The following is a 21997-nucleotide window of genomic DNA, read 5'->3' as shown; positions in this document are numbered from 1 at the left end:
AGAAGGGAAAGAAATTATAATTTTGAGAGATCTTATCATTTTCTAACAATTAGAGATGAATGTATTTGCACTTGTTTTGGCCTGTTACCCGAGAGTGTGGTAATCTGTGAGATAGATGGATAGAAATTTAGTGTTCCTGTATGTAACGTCAGGTTGGAATGCCACCTCATGACTGGGGAAGTAACAGTGGGAATGGTTGACGAGTGTCAGTTCCAGGAATACAGTTTATTTTTGGGAGCAATGTAGCAGGCTCTAAGGTGGGAGTGTTGTGGAGAAGTCAAAGGAAGGCCAGGGAACTGAGGAGTTAAAAGAAAAATGGAATTTTTCCAGATTGTACAGTAACAAGGTCCCATTATCATAAGTCATAGCAAGAAGCAAAAACTAAAGAGAAAGACAAAGGAGTTGAGGTTGAGTCAGCAGACATCTTGTTTGATGTAATGGTGCAGGAAAACCCTAATGGTCAGGCAAATGTGTTAATCCTGAAAGGTAATGGACTTACGACAGAAAGATGAAACAGTAAAAGATTGATGCATACTCAGAAAAGGAATCAGGATGTACTCCTGAGGGTGATTATCTTAAAGATAGAATCCTAAGACAAAAATGGAGACCATGGCAGGTTAGTGCAGGGGAGAAATGGGCCGAAGTGCACCAGATTGTGTTGCCGGTAGCATACAGACGGGAAGTGCTACGGATAGCATATGAATTACCAGTAGGAGATCACTGTGCTGTTAGGAAAACTCAGGCCAAGGTACAAAAACATTTCTATTGGCTTGGAATGCACAAGGATGTGCTTACCCTTTGCCATACATGTCATAAGTGCCAAACGGTAGGTCAGCCACAGACCATAATAAAACCAGCACCTTTGTGGCTAATTCTCACACTCAAAGAACCTTTCATGGGTTCTAACTGATTGTGTCGGTTCCCTCCCTAAAGCTAAAAGTGGAAACTAGTACTTGCTAACCATAATGGATGTGTCTACCAGATTTCGGGAGGGAATTCCATTACAGAGTATTCAGGCAAAAGGTGTGTGAGAGGCCTTGGTTGCTTTCTTCCTGCGGTATGGGCTACCCAGAGAGATTCAATCAGACGAAGGGTCTAATTTTACTGCTAGGCTGTTTAAGGAAATCACGGATAGCTTATGATTTGGAAATGCCTGTGTTGGACTGGCGTATACAAAGTTAAAAATCACACAACACCAGGTTTAATTGGAAGCACTAGCTTTCAGAGCGTTGCTCCTTCATCAGGTAGTTGTGGAGCACACAATTGTAAGACACAGAATTTGTAGCAAAAATTTACAGTGTGATGTCATAGAGTCATAGAGATGTACAGCATGGAAACAGACCCTTCGGTCCAACCCGTCCATGCCGGCCAGGTATCCCAACCCAATCAAGTCCCACCTGCCAGCACCCAGTCCATATCCCTCCAAACCCTTCCTATTCATATACTCATCCAAATGCCTTTTAAATATTGCAATTGTATCAGCCTCCACCACTTCCTCTGGTAGCTCATTCCATACACGTACCACCCTCTGTGTGAAAAAGTTGCCCCTTAGGTCTCTTTTATATCTTTCCCCTCTCACCCTAAACCTATGCCTTCTCGTTCTGGACTCCCCGACCCCAGGGAAAATACTTTTGTCTAATTATCCTATCCATGCCCCTCATAACTTTGTAAACCTCAGCCTCCCAACACTCCAGGGAAAACAGCCCCAGCTTATTCAGCCTCTCCTTGTAGCTCAAGTCCTCCAACCCTGGCAACATCCTGGTAAATTTTTTCTGAATCCTTTCAAGTTTCACAATATCTTTCTGATAGGAAGGAGACCAGAATTGCATGCAATGTTCCCACAGTGGCCTAACCAATGTCCTGTACAGCCGCAACATGACCTCCCAACACCTGTACTCAATACTCTGACCAATAAAAGGGAAACATACCAAACGCCTTCTTCACTATCCTTTCTACCTGCGATTCCACTTTCAAGGAGCTATGAACCTGCACTCCAAGGTCTCATTGTTCAGCAACACTCCCGAGGACCTTACCATTAAGTGTATAAGTCCTGCTAAGATTTGCTTTCCCAAAATGCAGCACCCCGCCTTTATCTGAATTAAACTCCATCTGCCACTTCTCAGCCTATTGGCTCATTTGGTCAAGATCCTGTTGTAATCTGAGGTAACCTTCTTCGCTGTCCACTACACCTCCAATTTTGATGTCATCTGCAAACTTACTAACTGTACCTCTTAGGTTTGCATCAAAATCATTTATGCAAATGACAAAAAGTAGTGGATTCAGCACTGGTCCTTGTGGCACTCCACTGGTCACAGGCCTCCAGTCTGAAAACAACCCTCCAACACCACCCTCTGTCTTCTACCTTTGAGCCAGTTCTGTATCTAAGTGGCTAGTTCTCCCTGTATTCCATGAGATCTAACCTTGCTAACCAGTCTCCGAGTCAGTTAGACTAGAAACGTCAGCTCTTTTCTCTCCTTACAGATGCTCCCAGACCTGCTGAGATTTTCCAGCATTTTCTCTCTTGGTATCAGATTCCAGCATCCGCAGTAATTTGCTCTTCTCCCATGGGGAACCTTGTCAAATGCCTTACTGAAGTCCATATAGATCACATCTACTGCTCTGCCCTCATCAATTCTCTTTGTTACTTCTTCAAAAAACTCAATCAGGTTTGTGAGACTTGACTTCCCATGCACAAAACCATGTTGACTATCCTTAATCAGTACTTGCCTTTCCAAATACATGTACATCCTGTCCCTCAGGATTCCCTTCAACAACTTGCCCACCATCAACGTCAGGCTCACTGGTCTATAGTTCCCTGGCTTGTCCTTACCATCCTTCTTAAACAGTGGCACCATGTTAGCCAACCCCCAGTCTTCTGGCACCTCATCTGTGACTATCATTGATACAAATATCTCAGCAAGAGGCCCAGCAATCACTTCTCCAGCTTCCCACAGAGTTCTAGGGTAACTGAAATTATACGTTGAAAAATACCTTAATTGTTCATTTAGTCTCTCATTTGTTAGAATGACCATGTTAGTTTCACTTCTTTCATATGTAAATTGTAAAACCTTTTTTTAGAAGTTTCATTCGCAGGTGAACTTTAACAATTGTTGTCAGCCCAGTTAATGTATTGAAGGTGTTAGCCTCCTGCATGGTGTTGTCTGTGCCATAATGTTTAGACTGATTGTAATCTAAAAAAATGATTTAACAGAATCCTTACATGGATTCATGCAGTTTTTGAGCAAAGTACAATGTAACTCTGCAAGTACAAATTCACCCCACAAACATGTGTGTGTATGTGTGGAGGGGGTGGGTGTTGAGGGCTGGGGGGTTGTGGGTGTCTGTGAGAGAGACTGTATGTGTGTGAGTGAGTGTGTAACCTCCTACTATGTATTAGTCTGTGAGAGGGTGCATGTGGGAGTGTGTGGGAGTGTGTGTGTGTGTGTGTGTGTGTGTGTGTAGTACAATGGTGGTCACCTGTAGAGTGACATGAACCCAAAGTCCCGGTTGAGGCCCTCCCTATGGGTACCAAACTAAGCTATCAGCCTTTGCTCCGCCTCTTTTCACTGCTGCCTGTCCAAAAGTCCGCCTTGGAGGATGGTCACCCAAAGGTCCGAGGTCGAATCTCCTGGACCACTGAAGTGTTCCCCAACTGGGAGGGAACATTCCTTCTGTTGATTATTGTGTGGTGCCCATTCATCCGTTGCCGTAGCGTCTGCTTAGTTTCACCAATGCACCATGCCTCAGTGCATCCTTGCCTGCAGCGTATGAGATAGACAACGTTGGCTGAATCGCATGAGTACTTGCCACATACGTAGTAGGAGGTTAAAAACTGGAGAAACTTGGCATTTTCACCAGCGAAGTCCACACTGGAACCAAAATGGATGACATTATCACTCCGGGAAAGTCGTTTGTCAACTTATCGGACCACACCCTTCGACCTGAAGATATTGAAGTCCTGAGCAGAGGTCTCAATTTCTGCCCCACCACCAAAATGGACCCCATGGTTCTTACGGCAGACACAGGAGGAATTCATCAGACGAATGAGACTTCGGGAATTCTTTCAAGGTGCCAGCAGTGATCCCAATGAACCTGCTGATGAATTGGAACAGTCATCACAGGGATCCTTGGAGAAGCAACCAAAGAAGGAGTCAACTTGGACCCCAGCGGAGGGCCACTGGCCTGGGCTTGACATGTATGCTCAAACCATCAGGAAATATATAAATGCCAGTTTCATCAACCGTACCCACAAGGTAGAGCAAAACATCACCTGTTCACAAACGCAATGCCATCCATGCTCTCAAAACCAATCACAACATTGTCATCAAACCAGCAGATAAAGGAGGAGCCATTGTCATTCAGAAATGAACAGATTACTGCAAGGAAGTGTACCGACAACTGAGCAACCAGGAACACTACAAGTAACTACTGGCCAATCCGACCAAAAAACACACCCGTGAACTAAACACATTGATCAGGACTTTGGATCCTAATCCAAAGACTTCCCTACACGCCCTCATCCCACATACTTCTCGTGTAGGCGACTTCTCCTGCCTTCCAAAGGTACACAAAGCCAACACACCAGGATGTCCCATCATATCAGGCAATGGGACCCTGTGTGAGGTCCTCTCTAGCTATGTCAAAGGCATCTTAAAACCCATTGTACGGGGAATCCCCAGCCTTTGATGCAACACTATGGATTTCTCACAGATTCAGCACCCACAGACCAATCAAACTGGGAACATTCCTTGTTATAATGGACATTTCAGCATTCTGCACAAGCACCCCCCACGGCATTGCAGCAACAGCCTCAGTACTCAACACCAATAACTGCCAATCTCCAAACACCGTCCTACAACTCATCTGCTTTATCCTCGATCACAACATCTTCACCTTTGACAACCAGTTCTTCATCGAGACACATGGAACAGCCATGGGGACCAAATTTGCATCCCAATATGCCAACATTTTCATGCACAGGTTCGAACAAAACTTCTTCTCTGTGTAGGACCTCCAACCAGCATTATACATCAGGTACATTGACAACATTTTCTTCCTCTGGACCCATGGCGAGGAGTCTCTGATAAAACTACACAATGACATCAACAAGTTTCATCCTAACATCAAACTCACCATAGACTACTCTCTACTATCTGTCCTATTCTTGGACATATGCATCTCCGTCAAGGATGGATATCTCAGCACCACACTCTACTGCAAACCCACAGACAACCTCACAATGCTACACCTCTCCAGCTTCCACCCAAAACATATTAAAATAGCCATCCCCTATGGACAAGCCCTACGCATACACCGGATCTTTTCAGTTGAGGAGGAATATGATGGACACATGGAAATACTCAGGGATGCCCTCATAAGAATGGGGTACGACGCTCAACTCATCAACCGCCTGTTCCGACGTGCCACAGCAAGGAACCGTAATAACCCCCAGAGACAGATACAGGCTGCTACCAACAGGGTACCCTTCGTTGCCCAGTACTTCCCAGGAGCTGAAAACTACACCAAGGTCTTCGCAGCCTGCAACACGTTATTAATGAGGATGAACACTTCGCCAAGATCTTCCCCACACCTCCACTCTTGCCTTTAAACAACCAAGAACCTCAAACAGATCTTTGTTCGTAGCAAACTGCCCAACTTTCAGGACAACTCCATAAAATGCTGCAAGGTGTGTCAGAGTGTGGACATGGATACCACCATTATGCATGAGGACACCCACGTGGCAGGTACTCATGCAACTCGGCCAACATTGTCAATCTCACACTCTGCAGGCAAGAATGCCCTGAGGTATGGTACATTGGTGAAACTGAGCAGAGGCTACGACAACGGATGAATGCGCACCGCACAACAATCAACAGAAGGAGTGTTCCCTCCCAGTTGGGGAACACTTCAGTGGTCCGGGACATTCGACCTCGGACCTTCGGGTGACTATCCTCCAAGGCGGACTTCGGAACAGGCAACATCAAAAAGTGGCTGAGCAGAGGCTGATAGCTAAGTTCAGTACCCATAGGGAGGGCCTCAACCAGGACCTTAGGTTCATGTCACATTACAGGTGACCACCATTGCACTATATACACACAGACACTCCTACGCGCGCACACACACACACTCCCATAGACAGACAGACACACACACACGCAGTGACACTCCCATAGACAGACAGACAGACACACACACACTCCTATAGACACATACTCACACATGCACCCTCTCACAAACCTAGACCCCTTTACACTCACATACGCACATATATACTCTCTCTCACAGACACCACAACCCCCCCCCTCCTCCAACACACACACGCACATGCACGCACACATACACATATATGTTTGTGGGATGAATTTGTACTTGCAGAATTACATTGTACTTTGCTCAAAAACTGCGTGAATCCATGTAAGATACTGTTAATTCATTTGTTAGATTACAATCAGTTTAAACATTGTGGCACAGACAGTTGCACACAGGGGGCTAACACCTTCAGCACATTATCTGGGCTGACACCAATTGTTAAAGTTCACCTGAGAATGTAACTAAAAAAATACGTTTTGCAATTTACGTATGAAAAAAGTGAAACTAACATGGTCACTCTATCAGATGAGAGGCTTAACAAACAATCGAGGCATTTTTCAATATATAATTTCAGTTACATCACACTGTAAATTTTTTGCTATAATTTCTGTGCCTTACAATTGTGCACTGCACAAGTATCTGATGAAGGAGCGGTGCTCCGAAAGCTAGTGCTTCCAATTGAACCTGTTGGACTATAACCTGGTGTTGTGTGATTTTTACCTATGGGTAGCTTGGATATGCAGCACTTTAAATCAAGTGCTTATCATCCTGAATCCCAGGGAGCTGGAGGAAGGTGGCATCAGACCTTGAAGCCCATGTTGAGAGCATAATGTCAGGATTACCCGAATGATTGGGATAAATCCCATTCGTATTGTTTGCCGTTAGTGATGCCCCAAACAAATATTCAGTTTACTCCCTTCTAGTTAGTATTTGGAGATGAAGTGAGCAGACCTTTGAAATTAAAGTGAAATTGACAGGACCAAAGTTGGAGATCTCACCTTTGGATTATGTATCCGAAGTGATGGAGGTATTAACTGGGTTGGTGAGTTAGCTAAACAGCACCTGAAGAGGGCACAGCATAGAATGAAACAGGTGACATTAAAACACGAATTCAGACGTTTTCCCACGGGGATGACACATTAGATGATTACCAGTGGTAGGAGATCCATTCAAGGCCAGGTTTCGTGGGTCCAATCAAATTGAGAAAATGTTAAATCAGGCAAAATATTTGGTAAAGTTTCCAGGTAGGAAAAAATTGTATCGGGTATGTCATGTGAATATGTTAAAACAGTATCATAATAGAGAAAGGGAACTGGAGAAAAAGGTGTCAGTTACTGTTGTGCAGAGTGAGGAATCAAATCCAGATGTTTGATATTCCTCAAAATACATTAAACAATGAGGAGGTCCTTGAGGAGTGGGATTGGTTAGTGAACTATCTGTCTCAGGAGGAAAGCACCCAGTTCAAAGTTTGTTGCAACAGCATGAGGACATATGCAGGAATAAGATGGGGAGGACTAATGCTATTATGCATGAGGTAGAAAACAGAAATGCTGTTCTGATAACAGCCCGACAGACCTAATCCTTTTAAAGCCACACAGGAAGTGAATGTGATGTTCAATGAAGATATCATCGAATTGAGTCAGAGTGAGTGGAGTTCGCCGACTGTGTTCTTCCCAAACCTTACGGGACTCACTGATTTTGCGTGGACCATTGGAAGGTCAATGCTGTAAGAAAATTGAACTCATAGACAATATCAAGAATTGGAGGACTGTGTAGAGAAAGTTGGGCAAGCCAATTAAATCACAAAGTTGGACTTACTACGTGGTAAATGGCAAATACCTCTGTCAGAGAAAGCGAAAGAAGTTTCTGCGTTTGTAACCCCAAATATCAATTTAAAGTGATGTCCTTTAGAATGTAAAATGCACCTGTCACATTCCGAAGACTCATGAACAGAGTTGGGGCTGGGTGAACAAACTCTACATTTATCTGGATGATGTTGTGACCTTTAGCGAGTCACAGAAAGATCACATGGTACAGTTGGCAGAACTCTTTGAATGATTGCGAGAAACAAAACTGGTAATAAACTTAAAGCAAACAGAATTCATGAAGGCAGAGGAGACATTCTTGGGACATAACATTAGTCATGGAAGGTTGACCCCAAGGAACACCAAGACGAAGGCCATTGAGGAATTTCTACGACCAACCACGAAGAAAGAAGTGCTTCAATTTTTGATTCAAAGCAGATTCTACTGGAAGTTTGTTCTAATCTTCAGCAGCGTAGTGGCACCGCTGACCGATTTATTGAAGAAGAACTCAAAATTTTGTTGGTCAGAGCCATGCCAGGAGGCATTTAAGAATGTAAAAGCAATACTGCGCTAGTTTTAGCTACACAAATGTTTTGAAAACCTTCAAAGATGCAATTGATGCTAGTGATATAGGAGTTGGAGCTGTACTGCTACAGGAAGATGATGATGGAATTTTGAATGGTTAATTGGTTACTTTTCAAAGAAACTCAGCACCTACCAGAGAAAATACTCTACCATCGAAAAGGGATTATTGAGTTTGGTACTGGCCTTACAACATTTTAATGTTTATATGATGAACAATATGTCGGAGACTGTTGCATACATGGATCACAATCTTATATTCTTGGAACACTTTAAAGAATATGAGACTATTTTGTTGGAGATTTACGTTACAGACGTTTAATTTACAAACCGTACGTGTTACAGGTCGCAGAAATGTGATAGCAGATGCATTACCATGGATTTAGAGGACAAATTATCGATAAGATTGAACGAAAATCAGTGTTATATCAATGTGTACAGAAAGTAATATGAGCTTAGATTAATGTCCTATGTATTTCATTATAATGGGATTCAGAATTAGGGAAACCATCTTTTCATTATAATAGTTCTTTTTTCTTCTTAAGGGGGTAGGTGTTAGAAAGTTCAAAATATGTCCTGCACCTTTAAGAGAGTGTGAATGCTGCTTTTCACTGAGACCTTTCATGCACCTGTCATATGACTAGCTAGCAGTCTCCGTGTACTGGATAATTGAACCTGTGTAACATTTGGTTATGAAATAGTTAACTGAATCTGTTGCTGTTTGATAACACCATGAATTCAGTCAATCAGTTTAAGTTATTCCTGAGGATACTAAAACCCAATCGAGTTTGAATTTATTGTTTTTGCTAACCTTGAACCAATTCGATGATCTGATGTTTGAGGTATAAAGAAGCAGACATTTTGAAAGTCAGAGAGAATAACTGCCATTCAGAAAGACTGCCACTCAAAAACATTTGATCAAAAGTATCTTTTTCACATGAAACATCTTTGCAGTAAAAGACAGAGGACGACCTGGGAGATCTTCAGCTGACAGGAGGAGGACACCAGCTACGACAGCTGCTGTGTGGTTTTAAAATTAAATTGATGCAATTTTAATAGGGCTATTATTGGAACAGAATTTTGTTAAAGGGTTGGAGGCAGATAACAAGCAGTTAAGAGAAGGGGGTGCTTAGAGTTGTGAATAGCCATTGTTTAATGTTCATTTTTTGCGTTAAGGAATACATTTATTTATTTTCTTTAAATGTTGGAGTTTGGGAGTTCTTTGTCACTCATATTTTAACAGATTACCGGGTAAAGTGAGCTTTTCTGTGTTTGGTTTAATTAGTAGAAGGGATCACCGCTGTGTCGTAACACATGGATAGGGTTAATAGACTAGGTCTTTTCCCTGGATCGGGGGTGTCTAGAACTAGAGGGCATAGATTTAGGGTGAGTGGGGAAAGATTTGAAAAGGACCTAAAGGGCAACTTTTTCACACAGAGGGTAGCGCATGCATGAACTGCCAAAGGAACTTCTCGAGGCTGGTCCAATTATAACATTTAAAAGACATCTAGATGCCTATATGAATAAGAAGGCTTTAGAGGGATATGGACAAGTGCTGGCAAATGAGACCAGATGAATATACATGTGTGCTTGGCATGGATGACCTGAACTGAAAGATCTGTTTCTATGCTGCAGATCTCTATGTCTCTGTCTTTACATTGGAAATACTGCATTCCAGGCAATATTATGGTGAATATAGTCTGCAACCCCTCCAGTGCAATCACATCACTCCTAATTTGTGGTGACCAAAACTGCAAATAGTACTCTGGCTATGACCTAACCAAAGTTCTGTTTAGCTTGAACAGGACTTCCTGCCTCTGATAACCATTGCCACAACTAATAAGTTAAGTGCCCAATATGCCTCCATGTCTACCCAATTACCAGATTGTGCTAATTTTAGGGATCTGTGAAAAAACACATCAAGATTCCTCTGTTAGTCTGAGTTTCCAGATGCTCTGCCATTCATAGATTCTGAATTGTTCCCTTTTATATCGGTATATTTATTCATGGAATCTCCGAGATTTTGTTTTTGTTTCTTTCCTTTTCATGACATGTATTTCTTGTTTTCTTTGAACATTGTTTATATATTTCCCATTGCTGTTCTATATTGTTGGTTGGCAATTTGTGTTAGTTTAATTTTCTGAAGTTTTATTCTTAACTCATTATCTTGAGGCATGTTATGTTGTGGTCACCTTTTTGCTACAATTCCTTCCCTGGACTGTTGGGTCCAGTATTGAATTTTCCCTTATTGGGTGTAAATGTCAAGAAGTGAATGTAGCAGTACTTTATTCCTGATGGAGAGCTTTTTCCCAAAACGTCGATTTTGCTGCTCGTTGGATGCTGCCTGAACTGCTGTGCTCTTCCAGCACCACTGATCCAGAATCTGGTTTCCAGCATCTGCAGTCATTGTTTTTACCCCATAGCAGTACTTTGCCAATCAAATGGCTATAGGATGAACTGGCAATGTGATGTTAATTAGCTGAAGGTTGGACATCTGTTGCAATGTGCAGGCACTCCCACTTCTGAGAATCTTTAGAGTTGCTGGCACACCTCTGATGTCAAAAATGTAGTGGTAGGATGGAAGTGGACTTTAAGGTGAGACTTGAGTCTTCCCAGGGATACATTCGCAGGCCCCAGCAAATGTGCAGAGCAGCTTGAGGTAGACTATCCAAGGTAGGACATATGGATTCAAGACATTCTGATGGTCATAGGCAGCCTTTTACAACTCTACTCCCCTGTCCCTTCCCACCACCAAGCCACTCACTCCCCACCTATGTCAGACCACATGACTGTCCAGTGAAATGTGCTTGGCAGAACAGTTGGCATAAATCTCCCACATCAATTGATGAACAGACATTTGGGTCTACCAGTATCTCTTCTGCTGCTGGTAAAATGGTGTGAGGTCAGGCAGATAGCCGGTGGGCATGCATCCATGGCATCACATTGAATTTTAAGAACACATTAACCTGACAATCTGCCTGTGGGGTTTGGAAGATAAAATATGGCATGTTGAGATAAAAAGGAATCCTATGTAAGTGGCAGTATCTCTACTCCTTTATTCATTTTACCTGCCTTACCTGTCCAATTAGTCTCATGGTAATTGAAATCTCCTAAGATTATTCTGACCTTTACTGAATTCCCATTGTTTTTTACATATTTCTTCCTTATTTTTTTTTTTGATTAGATTACTTACAGTGCAGAAACAGGCCCTTTGGCCCAACAAGTCCACACCGATCCGCCACCCACCCATACCCCTACATTTACCACTTACCTAACACTACGGGCAATTTAGCATGGCCAATTCACCTGACCCACACATCTTTGGACTGTGGGAGGAAACCGGAGCATCCGGAGGAAACCCACACAGACACGGGGAGAATGTGCAAACTCCACACAGTCAGTCGCCTGAGTCAGGAATTGAACCCAGGTCTCTGGTGCTGTGAGGCAGCAGTGCTAACCACTGTGCCACCGTGCCGTCCAACTTCTTCTGAGCATTCTGGGTAGTCAAGGATGGAGAACAGGAAACATTTCTGGATGTATTTCAGATTAAGTTGTGGTTCTCTGCCTTTATTTTTTGCTATTTTTTTTCTCTAGCCAACTCCAATTCTGTTTCTAAATCATGCACTTCATATTTGCATTTTAGTTCTGTCCAATCTAATTCAAATTCTTCCTCAGTTGATGTATTGATGCCTTTTTAATACAGTTTTGTCTCCATGATGATTGCATAGATTTTTACCATTTTTCTTTGGTTACATTTTTCCACACTGAGTTGGCTTCTTTCTTTTTACTCCCCCAACCTTGTTTCCATATCTCTTGTTCAACTTTCATAAATAGATTTAGATCATGTGTGCCTCCCAGAGACCAGTCCTTATTCTGTTAGGCAGCTGCACCTTAATTATTTCTCATAATTAGGATAAATACTAACTATCTCTGTTAACTGACATTTGCCTTCTATCTTCTCTAGGGTCATACCCATATTTATCCTATTTATTGTATACCATCACAAAATTCTTAGCATTGTCTCTTAACTTTGCAAGGTTTCTATTTTCAGTGCTTATTTAAATGATCTTATTTTGCGTTCTGTTAGGATGTGTGAGAGTGAAATGGAAGAAGCCGCACGCAAAAATGCAGACAGAGAGCAACCAAGTTATAACCTTATCTTATGTGGGCCCATTGGTCTCGAGTCTGATCTTTAGATGAATCTCCACTTTTCTAGTTTCACTCACATGTATCGCTTGTTGGATCCCTGCTCGCAGCGCCAAATTGGTAAAGTACCTATTCGAGACAGCTTAGGGAGTGCCTGGACTCAACCTGTAAGCCTGTCTTGGTTCGTCCCGAAGATCATAGTCTGGGATATAAAACTCTTACAGATACTTTAGTTTAAATTATTACTTTTATTTATCAATGTTACACTATAACATAGATAGCTACAAGCCAGGCCCAAGGTTCTAAAACCATTAGCAGAGTCACGGCACCTACTGTTACCCCTAAGAGCTGTCACAGGCTACTCTCCTTATTAGGTAAAAACAATGACTGCAGATGCTGGAAACCAGAGTCTAGATTAGAGTGGTGCTGGAAAAGCACAACAGTCCAGCATCTACAGTCATTGTTTTTATGTAGTTGATTTTAACCGTACTGCGAATCCTATTGCAAGGATGCCTGCCTTAAAAAAGTTTTCCTCCTCTCCACTTATCTCTCCACCCTTCAGGCTCTCTGCCTATATTCCTGATGGGCTTTTGCCCGAAACATCAATTTTACTGCTCCTCGGATGCTGCCTGAACTGCTGTGCTTTTCCAGCACCACTCTAATCTACTCTATTGTGACAAACAAGCTGTCATTATACAGAATTTGGTTGTAAAATTACAAAATCGCCACATGACTTTAATCAGATATAGCAGCAATAAAATGGCAAAAGTTTGCAAAGGAATAGAAACACATTGACACGTCTGAGTATGCTTGACACAGCCCTTCCTGTCTCTGTGGCAGCTCATTGAAGTGAAAACCCAAGCTGAAACCAATCAGTGGTCTTTCTCCATGAAAATCAGGATGATTATTGCTCTCCCAGAGACACTTCAAGTTTGTTTCCCATCCTAGGAAGGAAAGTTCTGACCCTAACGTTTCGAATGATAAAAAAACACCCCTTTTTAAAAAAATATATAATTATTTTACTAAAGAGATAATTCAAAAACTTGAACTTGTTTGATGTCCATTTTATGATATACCGAAAGACTCATACATTTATCTTCATTTTATGGTACATAAATAAAACTGATAGGAATTACACTGTTCGCTATTTCATGTGATAGGCAAAAGACCAATCCAAGGTACAGTGGAATGAAGACAAGATTCAAAAAACAGAATCATCTGAAAAATCAATGAATAGAAGGTAATGAACAAAATAAAAATTATTTCCATGTTTTAACTTTGGTAATCATGTAATCCTTCTCTAGCATCTCTATACCATCATTCAGAAGGGTGGAGACTATGGTTGCCTTCTTTCATTTTTGGCTGTTTAATTTTAACCAGAAATTATTTATCATTGCTTCTTTTCCAATTCACTCACAATGACATCCGGTGCCCACCAATGATCGATCCTTGTCCCATTCCACTGCTTATTTACAGAGTTTCCATGATGATTTTAGTCAAAAATATAACATCAGTCTTTACATGTCCACTCTGAAATAATTATGAAGACTGGTATCCCATCACCTAATCACCTGTTATTTCCACATACATAGTTTGTGATGCTGTGGCTCAAAGGTTAGCATTGCTGCCTCACAGAGCCAGGGACCTAGATTTGATTCCAGCTATGGGTGACTGTCTGTATGGAGTTTGTGCATTCTCCCCGTGTTGGCATGAGTTTCTTCATGTACTCCGATTTCCTCTCATAGTCCAAAGAAATGCAGATTAAGTGAGTTGGCCATACTAAATTGCCCATAGTGTTCACGGATGTGCATGTTAGGTGCATTAGTCAGGGGTAAGTATAGAGTAAGCAATGGTTCTGGGTGGGTTACTCTTCGGCGGGTCGGGTGAATGTGTTGAGCCGAAGGGCCTGCTTTCACACTGTAGGGATTCTATGATCCAGAGCCAGAACCCAATGTGAACAGAACCCCTGAGATTCATGTTTATATCTGTCAGATGATTGGGCCAGGTTAACAGCCCCAGTCATCAGGGATCTTTTATTCCACGATATCTACCTGGCTGCCCTTGTTCTAATCGGAACACACTATCTCTTAACCTCCTCAAAATGGTGGCAAGAAAGAACACTCACCAGCTATTCGAAATATAGTATAAAAAAGTTCTTCCTTTCCTTCTAGTCTGAATTTCTATTTCCACCATATTTTCAATTTAGTCCATGAAGCACTGTGTGTGATAACAAACATTGGTGACTTTTATAGGTATTTCCTGTCTCATATCCAGGTCATGACTGAAAATTCAGTGACTTGCTACACTATTAACACTTAATAATGTATCTATTTTGGTTTGATTGACAGTTCACTGCCATTGTCAATACTTAAATAGCCCGTAGCTTCTTTTGCAGTTATGAAGTTCAAAGTTAAATTCTAACAGTTAAAACTGAGTCTTGCGTGGAATTTTATCCCACTCCTGAGTATGGGAAGCAAGGCAACTCAGGGAATTTAATTGCTGAGAGCCCAAGATTCAGGTTCCCAGCTGGTCATCTCTCTCAGGTCCTTCATGGACTTTGGCAACAGGATATAACTTCTCAAAAGAGAGCACTTCTCCTTTGTTAAGGCAGATTTGACACCCTAATGGAACAACCAGGATTGGTAATTGATGGATGTTAGATGGTGTTTCGCAATCATAAGCACTTGGCAATAGTTACAGCAACAGACAGATGCTCTCCAACCTGCTCATAGAGATGTACAGTATGGAAACAGACCTTTTGGTCCAACTTGTCCACGCCAACCAGATATCCTAAAGTAATCTATGACCATTTGCAGCATTTGGCCATATGCCTGCAAACCTGTTCTATTCATGTACCTATCCAGATGCTTTTCAAAAATTTTGTTATTGTACCAGACTCCACCACTTTCTCTGACAACTCATTCCATACTCTCATCACCCTCTGCATAACAAATGTTGCCTATTGGGTCCCTTTTAGATCTTTCCCATCTCACATTAGACCCCTAGCCTTGAGAGAAAAACTTTGAATATTCACTCTGTCTAGCTCCTCATGATTTTATAAACCTCTGTAAGGTCACCCCGCAGACTGCGATGCTCCAGAGATAATAACCAAGCTTATTTAACATCTCCCTATTATTCCAACCCTGCAACCCTGTTAACTTTTCACTTTTCGCAGCAGAGAGCGGCGGGAGCTGGGCGGAAGTTCAGGCGGAGTGCAAAGCCAGTCGGGAAGGTAAGTGATTGCTGTTAGAGTGGGTGTGTTCTAAACCCCAGGTCCTACAAAGTAGGGTCTCCCTCCCTCCCTCCTCCTCTAACCTAAATTAAGAGTCCACAGACTTGCTACAAAATGAGGGTCTAAGGAAGTTTTTAATCAAAGAGTGAGGCTTCAGCTCAGGAGTCTTTGACAAGGAGGTTGAGTGAAGTGATTACGCCACAGTTGAAGAGGGTGAAGACATGACTGCCCAGCTGGTTCAGTGCACTACGTGCTTGATGTGGGAGGTCAACAACTCTGGTGTGTCTGGCTCGTATATGTGCGGAAAGTGTGTGCACATTCAGCTATTGACCAAGCATATTGCAGCGTTGATGAAAGAACTCGAGGACCTGAGGCTCATCCGAGAGAATGAGATCTTTCTGGACAAGACCTTCAGCGAGGTTATTACACCAATCATGCCAGAAGAGAGCAGAAGAGAGCGGACAATGAGGAAGGCAGAGAGGAGACAGGTGCAAGAGACCCCGGGAGAAGTACCTGTCAGGAACAAGTTGAAGCTTTTGGAAACAGTAGAGACTGATGGCACTCCCAGTCCGTGAGGCGGCCAGGTCTGTCAATCAAAAGTTGGTGCAGAGGCAGAGCGGAAGAGTCAGACATTGCACAGAGTCGTGGTAATAGGGGACTCCATCGTGAGAAGAACTGACCGGGGATTTTGTGGCAACAGATGGGATTTAAGGATGGTGTGTTGCCTTCCTGGTGCCAGGGTGAAAGACATTGTGGACAGAGTGCAGGAAATCCTCAAGGACAAGGGTGAAGAGCCAGAGGCGGTGGTACATGTCGGCACAAATGATGTCGGGAAGAAGAGGAGGCATATACTACAGAGGGACTTTGGAGAACTAGGAAGAAGGCTGAAAAGCAGGACGTCCAAGGTGGTTATCTCTGGTTTGCTTCCAGTTCCTCGGGCTGGTGTGGCCAGAAACAGGGAAATAATGGACTTGAACGTGTGGTTGGGGAACTGGTGCAGGAAGCGAAGATTTAAATTCTTGAATCACTGGGGTACATGTTGTGGCAAACATAAATTCTACAAGAGAGACAGTTTGCATCTTAATAGGTTAGGACCAGCATTCTGGCACGCAGGTTTTCTACTGCAACACCGCTACATTTAAACTAAGTAGCGGGGGGGGGAGGGGACAAACTGGATGAATAAAAGGGAAGTTGAAGGGAAAGTTAGAACAAGAGAAGTCAAGAAAGACAACTGTATCAATGAGGCAGAAAATTCGGAAAGGGATCATGCTGTAAGGTTGAGTGGAATAGGGGTTGATGGGAAGGGTGAGAGCAGTAACACATTAAAAATACTGTATATGAACGCACGAAGCATTAGAAATAAGATGGATGAGCTTGAGGCTCTTTTGGAAATTGGCAGATACGATATTGTGGGGATAACTGAGACGTGGCTTCAAGTGGACAGGGTCTGGGAAATGAATATTCAAGGCTAGACGTGCTATCGTAAGGACAGACCGACGGGCAGAAGGGGTGGAGTGGCCTTGTTGGTAAGGGAGGATATTCAGTCCTTTGCGCGGGGGGACCTAGAGTCAGGGGATGTAGAATCAGTGTGGATAGAGCTGCAAAATACTAAGGGTAAAAAGACCCTCTTGGGAGTCATCTACAGGCCCCCAAACAGTAGTCTGGATGTCGGATGTAAGTTGAATCGGGATCTGAAATTGGCCTGTGGTAAAGATGTTACTACAGTTGTTATGGGGGATTTTAACATGCAGGTAGACTGGAAGAATCAGGATGGTATTGGACCTCAAGAAAGAGACTTTGTGGAGTGCTTCAGAGATGGATTCTTAGAGCAGCTGGTGCTGGACCCGACCAGAGAGAAGGCAATTCTGGATCTAGTATTGTGTAATGAACCAGAATTCGTCAGAGCTCGAAGTGAAGGAGCCATTGGGAAGTAGTGACCATAATACATTAAGTTTCAATCTGCAATTTGAGAGGGAGAGGGTACAGTCAGAAGTGACAGTACTTCTGTTGAATAAAGGGAACTATGGAGATATGAGGGAGGAGCTGGCCAAAGTTGAATGGTGCAATACCTTAGCAGGGATGACCGTGGTGGAACAGTGGCAGATATTTCTGTGTATAATGCAGAAGTTGCAGGATCAGTTCTTTCCTAAAAGGAAGAAAGATCCCAGGAGGAGGCATGGGCGGCCGTGGCTGATGAGGGAAGTTAAGAAACATGTAAAGTTAAAAGAGAAAAAGTATAACATAGCAAAGATAAGTGGGAAAACAGAGGACTGGGAAGCTTTTAAAGAACAACAGAGGATTACTAAGAAGGAAATACGCCCAGGAAAAATGAGGTACGAAGGTAAACTGGCCAATAATATAAAGGAGGATAGTAAAAGCTTTTTCAAGTATGTGCAAGGCAAAAAAAATGGTTAGGACTAAAATTGGGCCCTTGAAGACAGAAACAGGGGAATATATTACAGGGAACAAAGAAATGGCAGAAGAATTAAATGGGGACTTCAGATTTGTGTTCACTGGGGAAGACACAAGCAATCTCCCTGAGGTAACAGTGACTGAAGGACCCGAACTTAAGGGAATCTGTATTTGCCAGGATTTGGTGTTGGAGAGACTGTTAGGTCTAAAGGTTGATAAGTTCCCAGGGCCTGATGGTCTACATCCCAGGGTACTGAAGGAGATGGCTCAGGAAATCGTGGATGCGTTGGTGATTATTTTCCATAATTCGATAGATTCTAGATTGGTACCTGAGGATTGGAGAGTGGCTAACGTTACACCACTTTTTAAGAAAGGTGGGAGAGAGAAAGCAGGAAATTATAGACCAGTTAGTCTGACCTCAGTGATGGGAAAGATGCTGGAGTCTATTATAAAGGTTGAGATTACGGCATATCTGGATAGTAGTAACAGGATAGGGCAGAGTCAGCATGGATTTATGAAGGGGAAATCGTGCTTGACTAATCTTCTGGAGGTTTTTGAGGATGTAACTCTGAAGATGGACGAGGGATATCCAGTAGATGTAGTGTACCTGGACTTTCAGAAAGCTTTTGATAAAGTTCCACATAGGAGGTTAGTGAGTAAACTTAGGGCGCATGGTATTGGGGGCAAAGAACTAGATTGGATTGAAAATTAGTTGGCTGATAGGAAACAAAGGGTAGTGATAAATGGCTCCATTTCAGAATGGCAGGCAGTGACCAGTGGGGTACCGCAGGGATCCATGCTGGGACCGCAGCCTTTTACAATATATGTTAATGATATAGAAGATGGTATCAGCAATAACATTAGCACATTTGCTGATGATGCAAAGCTGGGTGGCAGGGTGAAATGTGATGAGGATGTTAGGAGATTACAGGGTGACCTGGACAAGTTAGGTGAGTGGGCAGATGCATGGCAGATGCAGTTTAATGTGGATAAAGCGGATAAATATGGTTATCCACTTTGGTGGCAAGAACAGGAAGGCAGATTACTACCTAAATGGAATTAATTTAGGTAAAGGGGCAGTACAGAGAGATCTGGGTGTTCTTGTACACCAGTCAATGAAGGCAAGCATGCAAGTACAGCAGGCAGTGAAGAAGGCTAATAGCACACTGGCCTTTATAACAAGAGGAATTGAATATAGAAGCAAAGAGGTGCTTCTGCAGCTGTATAGGGACCTGGTGAGACCACACCTGGAGTACTGTGTGCAGTTCTGGTCTCCAAATTTTGAGGAAAGACATTCTGGCTATTGAGGGAGTGCAGCATAGGTTCACAAGGTCAATTCCTGGAATGGCGGGATTACCTTACGCTGAAAGACTGAAGCGACTGGGCTTGTATACCCTTGAGTTTAGAAGACTGAGAGGGGATATGATTGAGACATATAAGATTATGAAAGGATTGGACACTCTGGCAGCAGGAAACATGTTTCCACTGATGGGTGAGTGCCGAACCAGAGGACACAGCTGAAAAATATGGGGTAGACCATTTAGGACAGAGATGAGGAGAAACTTCTTCACCCAGAGAGTGGTGGATGTGTGGAATGCTCTGCCCCAGAGGGCAGTGGAGGCCCAGTCTCTGGATTCATTTAAGAAAGAGTTGGATAGAGCTCTCCAAGATAGTGGAATCAAGGGTTATGGAGATAAGGCAGGAAGCGGATACTGATTAGGAATGATCAGCCATGATCATATTGAATGGCGGTGCAGGCTCGAAGGGCTGAATGGCCTACTCCTGCACCTATTGTCTATTGTCTATAACATCCTTGTCAATGTTTTCTGAAACCTTTCAAGTTCCACAACATCTTTCCTATAGCAAGGATACTAGAACTGAATGCAGTATACTAATGTCCTGTACAGTCACAACATGACCTCCCAATTCTACAGTCAATGCACTCACCAGTAAAGGCAAGCATGCCAAATATCTTATTCAATACCCTATCTACCTGTGAGTCCGTTTTCAAGGAACGATGAACGTGCACTCCAAGATTCAGCAAAATTCCCCAGGACCTTACCAATAAATGTAAATGCCCTGCCCTGATTTGCCCTACCAAAATGCAGCACTTGACATTTATCTAGACTCAACTCCATTTGCCATTCCTCGGCCCATTGGTCCATCTGATTAACGAGTTCAACACGTGGCGAGACATTGAACAATTCTTCCACCGCCTTCGCCTCTGCACCTACTTCTTCAACCAGGATTCTCACCCACCATCTGACGACCCCTTCTTCCGCCTACAACACACCCCATCCACCTGGGCATCCCGTGCTGCCCTTGATCTCTTCATTGCCAACTAGCGCCGCAACATTAACCACCTCAAACTCTCCACCCTCTCACCCACTCCAACCTCTCACCCTCGGAACGTGCAACCCTCCACTCTCTCCGTTCCAACCCCAACCTCACTATCAATCTGGCAGACAAGGAAGGTGCGGTAGTAGTTTGGCGCACCGACCTTTATACCGCTGAGGCTAAACGCCAGCTCCTACTGCCTCCTTCACCATGACCCCACCTCCCACCAAACCATCATCTCCCAGACCATCCATAACGTCATCACCTCAGGGGATCGCCCATCCACCGCCTCCAACCTCATAGTCCCACAACCCCGCACTGCACATTTCTACCTCCTGCCCAAAATCCACAAACCTGACTGCCCCGGCCGACCCATTGTCTCAGCCTGCTCCTGCCCCACCGAACTCATCTCTGCATACCTCGACACGTCCCCTTAGTCCAAGAACTCCCCACCTATATTCGGAACACCACCCAAGCCCTCCACCTCCTCCATGATTTTCGCTTCCCCGGTCCCCAACGCCTTATCTTCACCACGGACATCCAGTCCCTGTACACCTCCATCCCCCCCCCCATCACGAAGGACTCAAAGCCCTCCGCTTCTTCCTTTCCCGCCGTACCAACCAGTACCCTTCCACTGACACCTTCCTTCGACTGACTGAACTGGTCCTCCCCCTGAATAACTTCTCTTTTCAATCCTCCTACTTCCTCCAAACCAAAGCAGTTGCCATGGGCACCTGCATGGGCCCCAACTATGCCTGTCTCTTCGTAGGATATGTGGAACAGTCCATCTTCCGCAACTACACTGGCACCACCCCCCACCTTTTCCTCCGCTACATCGATGACTGTATCGGCGCTGCCTCGTGCTCCCACGAGGAGGTTGAACAGTTCATCCACTTTACCAACACCTTCCATCCCGACCTCAAATTTATCTGGACCATCTCAGACTCCTCACTCCCCTTCCTAGACCTTTCCATTTCTATCTCGGGCGACCGAATCAATACGGACATTTACTATAAACCGACTGACTCCCACAGCTACCTAGACTACACATCCTCCCACCCTGCCCCCTGTAAAAACGCCATCCCATATTCCCAATTCCTTCGTCTCTGCCGCATCTGCTCCCAGGAGGAACAGTTCCAATACCTCCTTCTTCAAAGACCGCAATTTCCCCCCAGACGTGATCGACGATGCCCTCCACCGCATCTCCTCCACTTCCCGCTCCTCCGCCCTTGAGCCCCGCCCCTCCAATAGCCACCAGGACACAACCCCACTGGTCCTCACCTACCACCCCACCAACTTTCATATACATCACATCATCCGTCGTCATTTCCGCTACCTCCAAACAGACCCCACCACCAGAGATATATTTCCCTCCACTCCCCTATCAGCTTTC

General features: G+C 43.7%; 1 protein-coding gene across 6 annotated transcripts in view; it reads left to right on the top strand.

The window, feature by feature from the left end:
• LOC132833266 (microtubule-associated protein 9-like) overlaps positions 1-21997 on the top strand; it is a 207597-nt gene that overhangs the window by 16434 nt on the left and 169166 nt on the right. For 3 of the 6 annotated variants that reach the window (XM_060851426.1, XM_060851427.1, XM_060851420.1), the window contains exons 2-3: positions 13784-13863; positions 15799-15855. In XM_060851426.1, the coding sequence (XP_060707409.1) occupies positions 13853-13863; positions 15799-15855 (68 nt within the window). In that variant the 5' untranslated portion in view covers positions 13784-13852. The remainder of the gene's footprint in view (positions 1-13783; positions 13864-15798; positions 15856-21997) is intronic. The other 3 variants (XM_060851421.1, XM_060851425.1, XM_060851422.1) reach the window with 3 other exon arrangements.

Source organism: Hemiscyllium ocellatum, chromosome 36, assembly GCF_020745735.1.
Source record: "Hemiscyllium ocellatum isolate sHemOce1 chromosome 36, sHemOce1.pat.X.cur, whole genome shotgun sequence".
NCBI classification, from domain to species: Eukaryota; Metazoa; Chordata; class Chondrichthyes; order Orectolobiformes; family Hemiscylliidae; genus Hemiscyllium; species Hemiscyllium ocellatum.
Note: the sequence above shows the minus strand (reverse complement) of the source record. Positions and strands in the feature narration are given on the sequence as shown.